The 16,945-nt window shown below is 36.8% G+C and overlaps 2 protein-coding genes across 3 annotated transcripts; both read left to right on the top strand.

Moving 5' to 3' along the window:
• Positions 1 to 2,618: 2,618 nt before the first annotated feature.
• LOC117931676 (subtilisin-like protease SBT1.1) lies at positions 2,619 to 5,613 on the top strand. Of its 2 annotated transcripts, none has more exons than XM_034852686.1 (2): positions 2,619 to 2,630; positions 3,117 to 5,613. In XM_034852686.1, the coding sequence occupies exon 2, from the start codon at positions 3,125 to 3,127 to the stop codon at positions 5,426 to 5,428; it is 2,304 nt and encodes a 767-aa protein (XP_034708577.1). In that variant the 5' UTR covers positions 2,619 to 2,630; positions 3,117 to 3,124; the 3' UTR covers positions 5,429 to 5,613. The 2 variants fall into 2 exon arrangements, with proteins under 2 accessions (XP_034708577.1, XP_034708576.1); XM_034852685.1 differs by lacking the exon at positions 2,619 to 2,630 and adding an exon at positions 2,646 to 2,882.
• A 404-nt stretch (positions 5,614 to 6,017) lies between these two features.
• On the top strand, positions 6,018 to 12,375 carry LOC117932762 (peroxisome biogenesis protein 16). Its single transcript, XM_034854089.1, has 8 exons — positions 6,018 to 6,375; positions 9,923 to 9,980; positions 10,402 to 10,615; positions 10,726 to 11,030; positions 11,115 to 11,383; positions 11,577 to 11,644; positions 11,774 to 11,835; positions 12,032 to 12,375. Exons 1-8 carry the CDS (start codon positions 6,307 to 6,309, stop codon positions 12,091 to 12,093), a joined length of 1,107 nt encoding a protein of 368 aa, XP_034709980.1. The 5' UTR covers positions 6,018 to 6,306; the 3' UTR covers positions 12,094 to 12,375.
• The last annotated feature ends 4,570 nt before the right edge of the window (positions 12,376 to 16,945 follow it).

The following is a 16,945-nucleotide window of genomic DNA, read 5'->3' as shown; positions in this document are numbered from 1 at the left end:
TAGGGAGGTATGTGACCTTTAGGATTTAATTTTTTTTTTTAAATGCCAAGATGACTGTTCAACTGTCATATACTTTGAAATTTAACATTTGAAGTGAGTGCTCAACAGTCATGTGACCGTTGAACAGTCAACTCACTTTTATTTTTTTTCAAAAATCATACAACATTTCTAATATATATATAACTAATGCAAAATAATTACACAAAAGAAGGTTAGCTCAGTTGGTAGTTGGCTCTCCTTGAAATCTATAAGGGAATGGTTCAAATCCCCCTCCCTTTTAAACTCAAAAGGCATTTTAATTTTTACCCAAGCCCACCCAAGCCAGTAGGCCCGCCCGCCAAGCCCGCCCAGCTTGAGGGCCTGGTCCGGCGAGCCCGTTGACTGGTCAACGGACTCAGTGGCCCGCCCCGCCCAGGGCTGGGCCATGGGCCTTACTTCTCCGGGCCGGCCGGCTCCGTTGGAGACCCTTATATATATATATAGGAAGTTAGATGAAGGGGGTTCCTTTAAGTGGATGGTTATGAGGAGGAACTTCCAAGAATGGGGACCTCCCTTAAGGGAGAGCCCAAATAATGTGGTGAAATATTTTTACAGTGCTTAAAGGTTTACCTTTTTGAAAATAAATTAAGTCCAGAGAGTAAATGCAAATAGCCTTTTTTCTATTAAACCAACCTCTATAATATCACGGTGAAGTACCAATTTTCCTAATCATGCTCTTTAACATGTTTTAAGGCTATTCTTCTGTCATAGCATGCCGTCTCCTTCTTAGCTAAATGTGGTTAAAGAAACAAGGACATTGGTGTGGTGCCAACCAGGTCCCCTTTGATGCCTAGAATAGGGAGAAATCATGCATTCGTAGAAAAAGAGGAAAGTGGGGGTGAAATCAATACCTCTCCATTTTAATAGAAGAAAAGGATTATGAGTTCTCATTTTTTTTTTCTATCAATCTTTTACATGTCCATGAACTTAACGTCTGCTTTTTTTTTTTTTTTTCTTTTTTCTTTTTTATTATTATTATTATTATTCATGTGGTTTATATCACAAGTGCACGACAAGGTGAAACAACCAGACTAGTTTTCAGAAAGGAAGGCCAAAAAGAACTTTGTTTAGTTTTTCTTTTGTAAAAGTGTGCTAGTGTGCTCAACCACCTTCACAGTACACTCATCTGTTGGCAGTAAAAGTGGCAATAGCTTAAAATGGAACAAAAGGGAAGAAGACTCTGATGATGAGGGCATATGGTCACACCCCATGAGCTGGCTGGTCCCATCAAGATGGTCCCCAAAGAGGGGTTATTGGATTTCTTTTTACCAACTATATGCCTCATCACTACTACTGGTGAGAAAGCAAAAAAATGATGTGTCAAATGCTACACCCCTCTTCTCATGCTCTACCAAACCCACTTGTCAATTCCCATCACCCCCACCCCCTAGTGGCATTTTTTAGGAATGAGGCATATAATTCCAACTCCTTAATTTTATTTCGGTTCTGAGTTGATTCCCTAAGTTTTATTTTAGATGTTTGTCGGATTTCAGAAAAAGAAACCAGCGATACTTCATCTTTGATAAATGTTAATCAATTTTCTGATTAATCTCTCTATCATCAAAGGTTCCAAATTGCTAGACCCTCGATCACTCTAGAAATGGGGTGATCCAATGTCAATTCTTTAACCACTATTAAGATGTTTTGACCTCTATGTAGAAGCTCAGCTATCTTCACTCACAAGTCAAATGAGGAGATGATTAACTTGTCAATTCGTTTGTGACATCAAATTTGAGAATCTACCCTTTAATGGAAAAGCTACATGATTAGTGGGTCACTAGACGACGGAATGTTATTGAATCGTGTTGTTTTAGAATCTTATGCTGGTAATAGACCACCTTACATTCTCTAGCTATTAGAAAATGTGAAAGAAACAAGACCCAGAAAATCACAAATGCCCACTGAGAAGCACGAATGTGTCAAGCTCATAAATGACACAGCACATAAAAGATCTGGAAAAAGGGTTCCTTTTCTCTAGCATTTTCCCGAGAAACATGATTGGAAAGAAAATTTTCCAATCCTTTCTCTAGCTTGTTCCAACAATAAGTACCCAGAAAATGCCCATTAACAACTACAAACGTGACAAGCTCAAAAATGGGAGAACAGTATGAAGAATTTGGATAAGGGTTTCCTTCCCCACCATTTTCCTTAAGAGGCATCATTCAACACAACATAAAATGAAAGACTCCTAAATTTTAAGACTCTTTTTGGTTGTATAATTATAATCAAGTGTCCATGAAGACGACATGTAAACATCTCTCTCCACTGAACAATACGAAACTACACTTCTACAAGTAATTGTAAGCAGAAGTGCTTTTCTTACACCCTCAAAATTGGATTTTCCAAAGTGGGTTGATCAGGGCGTAGGGCAGTCCCACATCTCTCACTCTCAAGTTGATTTTGCAGCTTTATTTCGTGTCCCTTTTTCAAAACCAAGGCGTGCTGTTTTGAGGAAAAGGAGAGGTAGTGGGTAGATACTTTGATCATAAGTCAGTCAGTTATTATGTCAACTCTATGTGGCACCTTTCTTTGCCTATATAAGCCACTCTTCAACTTTGGACATTCTTCACCCTTTTGAGGACAAAACAGAGGTACAGTTGCGCAAGAAGTTGTTAATTAGTTGTGTGTTTGTGTGTGTATAATGGGCTGTTAGGTCCATTCCTTCATGGGTTTGGGTGGTGATATTCTTTTGTCTCATGTGATCAGTAGGATAACAGTATAACACCTTAGTATGTGTATCAGCAGTTCTGCCACTGGGTCGGGGTCGGGTTGGTAGTACTAGTAAGGCATGTTGCTGCATACGGGTCTTTAGGCCCATTCCTAAATTGGCATCTTGTTCAAATGTAAGTCACATAGAATCATGTCTAGCTAGCTTGCTTGGCTTGTAGTTTTGCTGCTGGGCTCGGCCTAGGTTTGCCTGGTTTGATCTCCAAATGTTCTTGGGTGTCACTGGTAGTTCAATTGTTAATTATCAAAGCTCTAGTCTTCTGATCTTTGCTCACGTTACCCCCCATAATTAGTGACTAATTCACTTGACATAATGTCCCTACTAATACATATTCTCCTCTTTCAAACAGGCACCACAATGTTTCGAACATCATTTTTGTTGTTGGCTTTCATGGCTGCCGCAACTTCAATTGCTTCAACTGACAAACAGACGTATGTAGTTCACATGGACAAGGCCAAGATCACAGCTTTACACCTTGCTCTTGGCGATTCCAAGAAATGGTATGAAGCAGTTGTTGATTCCATCATTGAACTCTCAACTCAAGATGGAGAAGAAGAAACATCTCCTCCTCAGCTCCTATACACTTATGAAACTGCCATGACCGGCTTTGCCGCAAAGCTCTCCATCAAGCAGTTGCAAGCCTTGGACAAAGTTGAGGGGTTTCTATCAGCTGTCCCTGATGAATTACTAAGTCTCCACACCACACACTCACCTCAGTTTCTTGGCCTGCACAAGGGGAAAGGACTGTGGAGTACTCACAACTTGGCTACTGACGTTATAATTGGCATCATTGATAGTGGAATCTGGCCTGAACACGTTAGTTTCCATGACTGGGGCATGTCACCTGTGCCCTCTAAATGGAAGGGTGCCTGCGAGGAAGGCACAAAGTTCACATCTTCCAACTGCAACAAGAAGCTTATAGGTGCGAGAGCCTTTTTCAAAGGCTATGAGGCCAGAGCCGGGAGAATCAATGAAACAGTGGATTACCGATCTGCTAGGGACTCCCAAGGTCATGGGACACACACTGCATCAACTGCAGCTGGTGATATGGTAGCTGGAGCTAGCATTTTTGGCATGGCCAAGGGCTCTGCCAGTGGAATGATGTATACATCAAGAATAGCTGCCTACAAAGTTTGTTATATTCAAGGTTGCGCTAACTCCGATATATTAGCAGCAATAGACCAGGCTGTTTCCGATGGGGTTGACATCTTGTCACTCTCTTTGGGAGGTGCCTCAAGGCCGTATTATAGTGATAGCTTGGCTATAGCTTCTTTCGGGGCAGTTCAAAACGGAGTTTTAGTTTCTTGCTCTGCAGGAAATTCAGGCCCTTCTAGTTCAACAGTTTCCAATTCCGCACCATGGATCATGACCATTGCTGCAAGCTCCCTTGATAGAAGCTTCCCTACTATAGTTAAGCTTGGTAATGGGGAAACATATCATGGGGCATCTTTATATTCTGGCAAGCCAACTCATAAACTATTGCTTGCTTATGGAGAAACAGCGGGCAGTCAAGGAGCTGAATACTGCACTATGGGCACACTCTCTCCGGATCTGATAAAAGGAAAGATTGTTGTATGTCAGCGAGGCATCAATGGCCGAGTTCAAAAGGGGGAACAAGTGAGAATGGCGGGTGGAGCTGGAATGCTACTGCTGAATACTGAAGATCAAGGTGAAGAACTTATTGCTGATGCACACATTTTACCAGCCACTTCCTTAGGGGCTTCAGCAGCCAAATCCATAATAAAATATGCAAGCTCCAGGAATCCAACAGCTTCAATTGTATTCCAAGGGACTGTGTATGGCAATCCTGCGCCTGTAATGGCAGCATTCTCTTCAAGAGGCCCTGCTTCAGAAGGGCCTTATGTGATCAAGCCCGATGTGACTGCTCCAGGCGTCAACATACTGGCTGCATGGCCACCAACAGTTAGCCCTACTCGGCTCAATACGGATAACAGAAGCGTACTATTCAATATAGTCTCTGGGACATCAATGTCTTGCCCTCATGTTAGTGGCCTAGCTGCGCTTCTTAAAGCAGTCCACAAAGACTGGTCACCCGCAGCAATCAAGTCAGCCCTGATGACAACTGCTTATACTCTAGACAACAAGAGGGCTTCAATTTCTGATATGGGTTCTGGTGGCTCACCAGCCACCCCATTCGCTTGTGGTTCAGGTCATGTCAATCCGGAGAAAGCCTCTAATCCAGGGCTAATTTATGACATTGCAACTGAGGACTATCTCAACCACTTGTGTAGCCTTAACTACACCTCTTCTCAGATAGCTCTAGTGTCAAGGGGGATCAGTTTCACTTGCCCAAATGACACACTTCATCTTCAACCTGGAGACTTGAACTACCCTTCATTAGCAGTACTTTTCAATGGAAATGCCCAAAACAACAGTGCCACATACAAAAGAACTGTAACAAATGTTGGGCAACCTACTAGTACTTATGTGGCGCAGGTACAGGAGCCTGATGGAGTATCAGTCATGGTTGAGCCTAGTGTCTTAAAGTTCAGAAAATTCAATCAGAGACTGAGTTATAAGGTGAGTTTTGTTGCCATGGGAGCAGCATCAGCTTCAGTACCAAGTTCATCTTTCGGATCTCTAGTTTGGGTGTCTAAGAAGCATTGGGTTAGAAGTCCTATTGCAATAACTTGGCAGTAGCCCTCCATGCATGAAAGCCTTCATCTACAGAGATTCCAAGCTTGAATTCTATTATGTTATGGAAAATCAGATGAATATCAGTACTCTTCATGTTGTCCTAATAGAAATGTAGCATTCAATAAGAGACATGGGACTTGAGCATTGACCCATGATCAATATAATGAAAAAAAGGGCAAGAGAAGTAAGGATAAAGGTGTGTTTTACTAGAAAAATAGTGAGATAATTCGAATGCAATTTTACTTGGGAAATGGATCCTTCCTTATTCCTCACTGGCATTTTTTGACCAAGGATTGGACACAAAACGCCCTTCATTCTTATAACAATCACCAAAATGCCACCCATTGATATTTGGCCTTTTTTTGTACATATTGATTGCATTATCATTGGAGAGCAGGATCCCTGGTGCAACCCCATAGCAGTTACACTACTAACATGATCTTAACTGTACACGTGGGAGGCAGAAACAGATCCATACAGTCCAACTTTGATCATATCTTCTTCTGATAGGCCACTGAATGCCTAGAACTAGATCTAACGGCCAGGAAGATTTGACCCAACAGCCCAGATCAAAAGGTTCGTTTTCTATACAAATAAAACCACACCTCATTACTACTCTCCCCCCTTTCTCGGCGATTCCATCTCTGTAATCATTCATCACCCGCTCGTAAGCTTCTTTTTTTATTTCTACAGAGAAATTTACTGAAAAGGGCTAGATTTTTTTCTGATTTGACTCTTCTGGGTCTGATCCAAAACCACCCAACAATAAGCGTGAACACAGATTTTTGGGGTTTGGCGAGTTAGGGCTTTGGGGTTGGACTCAGTAGCCGGAAGAGCTGAGTCACTCTGTTTCTTGTGTTTGATAAGTGTGACTTGAGTCTATGGAGGCTTATAAGAAATGGGTTAGGAGGAACAGGGACTATGTTCACTCATTAGAGTCTCTGGCTAATGTAAGCCCCTTTCAACTTCTGCTAATTTCGTTTGTCTTCTTTTGATATAATTTTCAATCAATGGTGCTGTTTATGTATTTTTGTACGGTTTTTGTGCATTTTTTCTCGTTTCTTTGAGCGATGTGTCCGTTTGGATTGATGGGTTTTTATTAAGCTTCTTTGTATCATTCATGTTAATTCTAGAACGGTGAAAATCTGACAAATATTGGTATTGAACTGTGTTTGGATGTATAAGTGAAGCTATCTCATACGATTGTTGTAAATTGTTATGTGGATGCTGTTATTTTCTTGTTTGAACTGTGGCTTTGTGGGATTTCCTTATTCTTGTTTATATTTTTCATGGTGGCTCAGAGATGGTGAGCATCTGATAGAATTTGAGCTTGAACTCTGTTTGGATGTGCTGGTAATGATATATTGTCTGTGTATTGTAAACTATTGTTCAGGATATGTTGCTTACTTGATTATTGGACTGTTTTCTTCATGAGGCTTCATAGTGCTTACTGCTTTTTATCATCCACGGTAATTGAGAGATGGTGAAGTTTGTGACCAAAACTCAGTTTTGATCAATGTTTTAAAAGGCTAAAGACAGTCTTCAGGCGAATTGCCTAAATGAGGTGTACAACTTAAACAAATAAAAAATGAAAAATTATCAAAAAAAAAAAACTCATAAAGTCACAAATCACAATAAATTTGAATAATAAAAAAAACATAAATTTCATTATGATAAAATTAATTATTTTTCATTATTAATAGTTCTAATTTAGTTCTTTTTTCTAATATAAAATTTAGCCCTTTCTCTTGATTTTACCAAATAATGTTCAACATTGTTGTTACAATCACTAGGATCTTCCAAAAAATATAATCATATCCAATTGCTATATTATCCTCCCTGTTGTTTTAATACCCATCCATCCTTGTTCTTCGTCCACCAATTTTTTTTATAGGTAAAAGCATAGAAAATTTTTTATATATAAAAGAGTAAAGGGCACCTAAAGGCTAACTCAAAGTATACAAGGAGTATACAAGAAACATCTAAAAGGAAAGAACAAAAAAAGAAAAAGGGATAAAAAAAATTTCATCCACCCTCATCTAGAACCCAACCAATCAAAAAGTTAATTAAAGGTAAAGGATGTTCATCTATAAACAACTTAGTCCAAGACCACAAATTACATACAAAAAAAACTTTCATCCTTTGAATTGAAAACCCCTCATTATCAAAAGCAATCATGTTTCTTTCCTACCAAACTGACCAAAAGAGTCATAAGGGGGTTGCCCTCCACACCTTTTTATGCTTCTTGCCCACAAAAGAAACATACCAATCAAGAAAGGTCTCTCTAATTGACAAAGGGAGGATCCATGTCACCCAAATAGAGAAAATAATAACTCCTACAAAACCCTAGCCTTGGTGCAATGGATTAGAATATGATCAATAGACTTTTCTTCAACACAACAAAGGAAACATCTATTGGCCATGGACCACCCCGTCCTTTTAAGTTGATCCAAGGTTAAAACATTACCCCACGAAGCTTCCCAAGCAAAAAAACCCATCTTGGTAGGAACATAAGAGCTCCAAATGATGCTTCTCGGGAATAGGATTGCATATCTAAGCTCAAGAGCACTATAAAGAGACTTAACAGAAAATTTGTCATTCTTAGTCTCTTTCCATAACACCCTATTCTCCAAATCGGATATCAACCTCTTCCCTTGTATTTTTAAAAGGAACCTCTCCACCTGCCAATCATTGAAAGGCTTAGAGAACCAGGGATTCCAATCCCCCTCCTCACTTGTAGAGTCCCAAATCTCTGCCACCCATGCCTCTTTTGAAGCCGCTAAGGCATACAAAGAGGGGAAAGAATTGCACAAAGCATCACTCCCACACCACTTGTCCTTCCAAAATCTCACTCTTCTACCATCCCCCATAGAGAACACAATTTTGTTATGCAATAAAGACCCTTCCTTCCTGATTTCCTTCCATAACCCCACACCATGTCCTTCCCTCATTTATCGAGTACACCACCCCCTTTCTTCCACCCCAAACTTCCTACTAAAAACTTACTTCCAAAGAGTCTCCCTTTTTACCGCAAAGCGCCAACTCCATTTTCACAAAAGGGCCCTATTGAGTGTAGATAGGCATCTAACACCCAAGTCACCCTTCCTTTAATTTGAACAAACAATCACCCACTTTGCAAGATGAGGATTCCTCTCCAAAGTCCAAACCACCTTCCCCCGCCCCAAAAAAAGTCCTTTGGATCCGCTCTAGTCTCAATCTAACCACTCTTAACATATGCATAAAAAACATGAAGTAAATGGGTATGCTTGACAAATTACTCCAAATGAGAGTGATTCTCCCTCCTTTAGAAATAAATTGCCTTTTTCACATGGCTAGCCTCTTCCAAAACCTCTCCTCCACACCATCCCAAACCAGCATAGATTTATGTGAAGCCCCAAATAAGTGGAAGGAAGCTCCCCCACCTTGCAACCAAAGCTCAAGGGCCAAAATCTCTAAATTCTTTACCCTCCCCCATTGGTAAAATTTCACTCTTATCCAAGTTGATTCTCAAACCTGATATGGCTTCAAACCACATTAACAACTAGCTCAAATAAGTCATCTAATCCTGGGAAGCCTCACAAAAATATAAGTGTATCATCAGCGAACAAATAGTGAGTGATTTGAGCCCCATCTCCACCCCTTTCCTTTACCCTACAACCAGATAAAAAACCTCCACGCACTACTCTATTGATAGCATCCACCAATTGTCATGGTATCTTTTTTTATCTATCAATAATTAGATTATATATGAGATCAATCACTAGGACAATCAACAATTCCCTTATTCTTCTCAATCTCTCTTTTTCCCTTCCATTTAAAAGGTTAAATGAAAGTCAAACAAGCCCTTATTTTTTAAAAGGTTTAACCAAGGAGGGTCTATACAAAATTCATGAAATCTATATCAGAAGTCCACAAAAGCAATAGATGATAGAACCCATTAGAACTCATTGAATATTGAGACTTAAGCTCAAAGCCCATAAAGGCCGAAAACCCTTTGGATATTTGAGGCTTAGACCTCAACAGCCCGGAGGCTATAGCCTCAAAGCTATAAGCCTCGACAGGGTGAGGCTTATAGCCTCAATTACCCTACCTGAAGCTATAGCCTCAATGCTAATTTGTAGAACCCTGCCTTGAGATTAGCCTTGAGGTGAGCCTCTAGGCGTAAAGCCTCAATAGCTTTTTAAATCATGGGTTTGGATATTAATTTAATTATCTTATCTAAACCTTGCTATTGAAAATTATGGATTCGGAAGGACAAAAATACTATGTGCATTCTATGAGTTGTTCTCCTATATAAGTTGTGTCAACTACAATTAAATTGATGTTGTTCTCTAATAAATATATTATTGATCAACCATGTTTCTATTTATTCTAGTTGTTTCCCTTGTGCTTGTTCATACCATCCATGACAAACCAGAAATGGAGATAATCTAAGAATTTTGAAATGTGTTGGATGTTTAACTAATGTTGTCATTTGGGTTTAAATATTTATTGCAGGGATTAACGTGGCTTCTTCCAGAACGATTTTCATCTTCAGAAATAGGACCAGAAGCAGGTTTTGTGAAACTTTGGTAACATTTGGCTTCTTCTTGTTAGCTTAGAACCTGATACCATGGGGGTTTTCTTTCTTTATTTGAGAAACCTTCTATTGCTTTCATAGAAAAGCAGGAAAAGTAAATAAATAATATTTTTAATCTTTTAAGAGCTTAACTTGATTAAGCCAAGGATTCAAATTTCCAGAAAAAATGAGTCTTGGCTTTTCTTTTCTTTATTTTTTGTGGTTATCTCCCGGTGTCCTCATAATGAAAATCCAAGCTCAACTTTTAATTTCTCATTGCCTACATTTTCACCCTAAACAAACAGGTTGTGATTATTTTGTTTATTTTTGTTTATTCAGGATTCTTTGCCTTTGTCTTGATCTTTGTGCAGTGTAGAGATTGTGTTTTTTAGTTACCATATTATACTTTCTTCTGCAGTAACTGCATTCTTGGGTATAATCACCGCAATCAATGAACATATAATAGACTCAACCCCAACCCACATACATACAAACTCCACAGAGTCTTCATTCCCTTATTCATTGTGTATATCTGCACTGAAGGACTTGGAAACATTGGTTGAAGTGGTGGCAGAGCATTTCTATGGTAATGAGAAGAAATGGAATTTCATCGCTATAACAGAGGCTACTAAGTAAGCCGCAATTTAATTTAGTGTATGCTACTCTTTATCATCTTCAAGTTGCCATTTCCTATACTAATGTTAGGGAATTCAGCTAAGAGATGGATTTCACTATAATTCAGGGTGTTAGTTAGGTTAGCTTTGTTCCACAACCATGGATATAAGATGCTTTTGCATGGAGGGGAGACACCAAATGTTGAAAACAGTGCAAATGCTTCAAGTTCTCCACATAGCAATGGAGGTTTTACAAAGCCAAGAGGGCACCATGGCCATGGTTATTTGCAGCGTTATCCTGGACAGAACCCATGGAATCTGGAAGGCAGAGCATTGTCTGCCTTGAGCAGGTTTGGAGACAATGCTAGGATGGTTTCTGACCCAACATGGTTGCACAGAGTTCAACAACAGCAGGCAATTATGGATCCCCCAAGTAAATATTCTTTTAGAATTTGGCACTTGGATATGATGATTCAAATTTATGAGATATGCTAAATTTTTCTATTGCATGTTACAGCTCCAGTGGTTAAGAGGCATACCCTTTCCTCTATTCTTTCTGAGAAGGGGCTTCATGGGGTTTTATTTGTGATGGGAGAGGTGCTCTTTATCACAAGACCATTTATATATGTTTTATTTATTAGAAAATATGGAATTCGGGCATGGAATCCTTGGTTTATCTCATTGGCTGTGGATCTCCTTGGAATGGGCATTACTTCATATGCTACAGGGTCAGGGGATAATAGGAAACATAAACAATTTCATATATCAGCCTCCGAAAAGGACGAAGTAAGTTTATATTCTAATGATCATTTGAGTGAATCTAGTTCATCAACCTTCAGCATGAGTTTGGCTGTTGACTGAATTTGGAAATAGCTTCTTTTGTTAGCATTTTTTTCTTTCTTCTTTTCTGTGTATGTAAATTTGAATGATGGTCAATGGTGAGTTGTCTCAAATGTTCCATCATATGGGTTTGATATAGTTAAAAAGAAGGAAGCTGTTGTGGGCACTTTACCTCATGAGAGATCCATTCTTTAGCAAGTATACCAGGTATTGATGTATTTCTGGAGCTAATTCCTAGTTTGTACTGCTTATTTTTTCAATTGAAACTTCCTTTTAGGCATTCTTTTTGAGGAAAAAGTTCATAAGACACAACATTATGCCTTTTAAACATCTCAGGCAAAGACTTGAAAGCACACAGAAGGTGTTGGAACCTGTTCCTATTATTGGATTTCTCACAGGTGTGCTTACAATATTCTATACTGTTGAAGTTCTCGTGATTTTATCATGTTTATTTCCAGTTAATTTGACTAATTTATTCAAAAACCCTTTCTCTAATCTTCTTTTCAATTAAATCTTCTTCCCATTGTGTTATTTGTATTTCCTTCTATTAGATTAATTTATCAAAAAAAAATCTTGCCTCTTTTGCATGTGCAGAAAAGATAATAGAGCTCATCACTGGAGCTCAGACGCGGTATACTTACATGTCTGGATCTTAAGATGGAAGCTAAATAAAGTTATGCTTTTTCCAGCTCTTCACCTTTTTGTTGAAGTAATCCCCTAATTTTTAGGAAATACTTTACATTTCTATTTCACATTATTCTCAACTCTACAAATGTCAAAAGACTGTACCATATTTTGTTGGTATCTGGCATTGAGAGAGGAGCTGTCTCAGGTCCATGATTTGGTGCCATTTTTCTGCTTTAGAAATAACAAATGGCTGTATCAAATTCTTTAGTTGAAATCCAATTTTGTCTGTCTCAAGATTGATGATTCAGGATCATGTTCTTTTCTTCTTTTTTTTTTTCCTTTTTTTTTTTTCTTTTTTTATATAATAAATAACTCCTTCCCGAACTTGTGATTGCAATATATCTAGTGCAATTTAGAGTCTTTTTGTTTCTTTATTGTCTTTCTTCTTTTTTGAATTTGTTTCTCTTGATTGCTTGACAAATTCAATGTTATGTTCACGCGATTAACTGCATACGCAGCTCGGTTGTCTGCATACCCATCCTTAGAGGGGTTTAGCAGGTGGGTTTAATTCCTGAAGCAGAATTAGAATTGTTTCATCAGTGAGTCATCTGGGTTATGTTGAGTCTGGGTTGGTATACCAATACTCTTTGGAGGCTTACACCCTTTTCCTCGCACTCTATCAGCCTTTGGACCTTTCTCTTGTCCATATCCAAATTTTTCTGTCATCTTTACTCTTTACTTTCCTTTAGGCACAATCAATCTCAGTCTCTGTGAAATCAAATGACATTCAACTTCTTCAGCTTGGAAGAATTCCAGTATATCTGTGACCTGTTTCTGACTCGACCCTAGTTTGGTCAAGGTCTTATTCATGTTCCTTTTGTCTTATTTTCAGTTTTGGAATCGTATATGATTGTCATTTCTTGGTTGACATGCAGAGTTTGATTGATTCACTCAACCTATAACTCAGCAGTTGGCAGGAAGTATCATACACCACCCACAACTTCAGACACCCCTCATATAAAATCCATACAAATGATTTTGTTGTACTAGCATTTCTAGCTCTTCCACCCTCCCCAAAACTCTGCCATCAGCTTATCTTATTATTCTTCCTCCATTTTTCCATCTTGGTGCTGAATCCTCCTTCCAATTGATCTTAATGGTTAAGTCTTTGAATCAGCTCCAACTGTTAGAAGTTTGGTCTAAATCAATTTACATGCATTGTTTCCCGTTATTTATTGCTTAAACTTTTAAGTCAAATTGATATCATAAGACGATAATCCCATTAATGGCTGCTCTGGGTATCATCATCAGCCTCCCATGTACAGTCCACCAAACAAGTCGCACCCCAGGCCCTTTGGAATTGGGTTTTTAGGGGTTCTCTTTCTAGAGTCATCTGCAGGAAATGGAAATGAATTCTGATGAACCACTTGCCTGAACTCCCATGTTATTCTGTTGGATATCCGCATCTTTTGTGTTGTTTGGTTGCCAAGAAAGGGAGGGAGGAATATTGGGCGCAGAACCTTTGACTTTATTCCACTCACTTTTGGTGGTAATTTTAGCTACGGCGTTATGGAGAAAACTGAAATTTAGTAGAAAATTAAAAAAAAAAATTAAATATTTTTTCTAGTAATAAAAGGAATAAATAATATTAAAAAGGTTAAAATTTTAAAGTATATGCATTTTTATATATTTTTTTTAAATACAAGGAAATAAATTTATTTTAAATATATATATTAATCTATATTAGTATATATTTAAGATTAATGCCTAGGGAAGTAACATAAAGGGAGTGGGGGGGAGGGGTTGGTCCCAACTCCCAATGGCGCACCATGAAAATCAGAGGATATAAAATGAAGAGGACCCCTCCCACAAAAAAAAAAAAGATGTCCACGTGTAGGAGTATGATTTGTCAAATTAGGTTGGGGGAGGTCATTGACTCAGATGTTTTTAGTATAAATAAAAAAAATTAGGGTGGGGTGGGGGTTGGCGGGGGGAGGTGGGGTCCAATCAGAGGGATGGTCCCCATGGATGGACCACCACCCAGGCTCAGTGGGCTCGTTGTCATCCCATTCCCTAATCCCCTTTGTGGGCTACGAGGTGCGGGCCCCACCACCACCGCAATGAATGGCGGGATCCACCCACCACCACCATCACCGGTGGTGGTGGACTACGGATGCACTCTGTGAAGGTCCTCCTCTACGGCCTCTACATTTAGTTTTATTTCAGTCTATTTCACTATCAAAAAATAAATAAATCTCCAGAAATTACATACTTTTTATATATTTGATTTTTCTTTTTTTTTTTGGTCGGGATGATTTATATGGTGTAAATTTGTATCATATCACTATTTGCAATTAATACAACTTTCATGTCCACGTCATAAATGATGGATCCACCATTAATGACGTCATAAATCTGTTAAATGGAATGTGAGACACAACGGCGTGTGTATTCAAACAGTTGTAGGGCCGTGGCTGGGCCCCACTTTCAAGAATCCGATCTTAATCTTAAAGGGTTGTGAAGTGGTCCCACTGGAAAGCCAGCTGAACGGCTGAGAGCCGTCCGATTTATATATCTTTCGGGCCCCACCAACTAGCGTTGGCGTACACAACAAGTTATGTGTGCAGCCTGACTAGCGGAGTCCCTATGAAATAAAAGCGGTACCCCTCTTTATTGTGGTATTTACAATTTATGCCCAACTTTTAATTTTAAGACCATAATTGAAAAGCTTTTAAGCTATATATATTTTTTAATTTTTATCATTAATAATAATTAATGAAACCAAGTGAAATTAACAAATATTTAATTTTCAAAATAAAAATGAAAGGAGAAATTTTTTAAAATTTTTAATATTATAAGATTTGTTTGATAATGTATTTTTTAAAATAATTCTCAAAAACTAATTTTTAAAAATAGTTTTCATTATTTTCAAGAACAAAATTTTTCACTACGAACCCAAATATAATATTTATGTTTCTGATGTTTCAAGCTATGATATCCTAATTCATCAAATTTTAACTAAATTATTTTATTATTAAATTACGTTTCACAATATTTCAACTCAAAGTATTTTTAATAAAAATGTTTTCTTTTGAAGTAGTTTTGGAATAACTACCTATAAAATATTTTTTCAAAAAATATTATAAGTGATTTTTCAAATTTTTTAAAGTGTTTTATAAATTTTTTCCAAACATATTATATAATTTTTAAAACACTTTTAAGTCAAAATATTTTTTATAATTACTGTCAAGCGTATTTTTAATTCAAGTACCACTTTCATTTTCCACTTTGTACTTTCTATTTTTGTATGTCTTCAATTTTTGTTCCATATGGAGAAATAAAAAGAAAAATAAATAAGTTAGAATAAATTTAATATTATACTAAATATGCATTCATCCACACCACAATCTTAAGGTTAGGTTAAAAAAATTTGAGGAAAAATATAATAAAAAAATAAAAATAGATTTTAAGTTTAAAAAATGGTTTTGATATGTTTCTTTAAATTTATTTTATTTATTTTAATTTTTTATTTAAAAATTAAATAAGTAAAAATATCTTAAATCATAACTAATTTTAATTATATTTTATATCTTTATATTTTTCTCACTAAATAAAAATATTATTTTTTTAATTTCTTTTTCTACCATAACTATAAGGATTAATTGGTTGAACCACCCAAATTGAACAATGTCAAAAGATCATTCTGAGGTGTCATATTGTATGACATGTCACCAAGGCACAGATAGTTGAGTCCTTCAATATTTAAATTTGATTTTTGGGTGAACGGTCCAACTCACCAACTTTTTGTATAATAAAATGGAAAATGTCGTTAGATTGTGGTAAGGAGGGTGAATGGTAATGGAAACAAAAGTATTTCGGTATGCTTGAATTAGGCAAAAAGTTCCGTACCAATAAGGTACGGTACCATGCCTAATTATTATTATTATTATTATTATTTAAATTCAATAGTAATGATAAAGTTTAGATCGATCGATCAAAGTATAAATATACAAGATCAGAATATAAAATAGTAAGATATGATCCATTCGATAAATACTGATATATGGTGAAATCAATTTTTCGATTTCATCCCAATTAGGAATGTCAATAATATTTGAACAGTATAAAATATATATAATAAAAAAAGTGAGAAACTTTTAGGTACAAATATATAAGATTAAAGTATAAAATAATGAAACATGATTTGTTCTGATTTTTTTATACTGATATATGGTGAAGTCAAATTTTCAATTCCATCTAAATTAGGAATGTCAATAATATTCAAACACGTATAAAGTATAAAACCTATATCATGGAAAGAACGAGAACGTAACTTGCCTTTAAAAGTCAATCCTCAAAGTCAAGTAAATGTCTAATGTAGATAGATTAGTTAAAGTTGTATACACCGACTCAAAGAAATTAGATTAAAGGCTCTTGCCAGGACCCACCTCAATGTGCCATAGCCTTGTAGTTCTTGTTTAGAAAGACTTACTCATCATTAGTCAACCTTCTTTAATCACTTCTTAATCTTAATCTCACACCATTGTTATTTTTTTAATATATAGTTCTCCTAAAATTTGAAATATTATTATCGGTGTAATTAATGCAAAGATGGGAAAGATAGTACTTATATTATTAAAAAATAATATTATTAATTGAAAAGTGTACAAAATTTTAATTATTTTTAAATAAATTAAAAAAAAAAAAAAGTTACCTAAACTTGTAACTCTTTGATCAATTGTAAAAGCAATTTGTGCTATATGATATTTTGTGTCACATAAATTATCAAATTGCTTTACAAAGTCTTTTGTTCAAAGACAATTTTTAACTTGATCATCCACAAACTATAAAAAATTTGGAAAAGTTTTTTCATAAGGGTAC

Source organism: Vitis riparia, chromosome 15 (assembly GCF_004353265.1).
Source record: "Vitis riparia cultivar Riparia Gloire de Montpellier isolate 1030 chromosome 15, EGFV_Vit.rip_1.0, whole genome shotgun sequence".
Taxonomy (NCBI): domain Eukaryota; kingdom Viridiplantae; phylum Streptophyta; class Magnoliopsida; order Vitales; family Vitaceae; genus Vitis; species Vitis riparia.
Note: the sequence above shows the minus strand (reverse complement) of the source record. Positions and strands in the feature narration are given on the sequence as shown.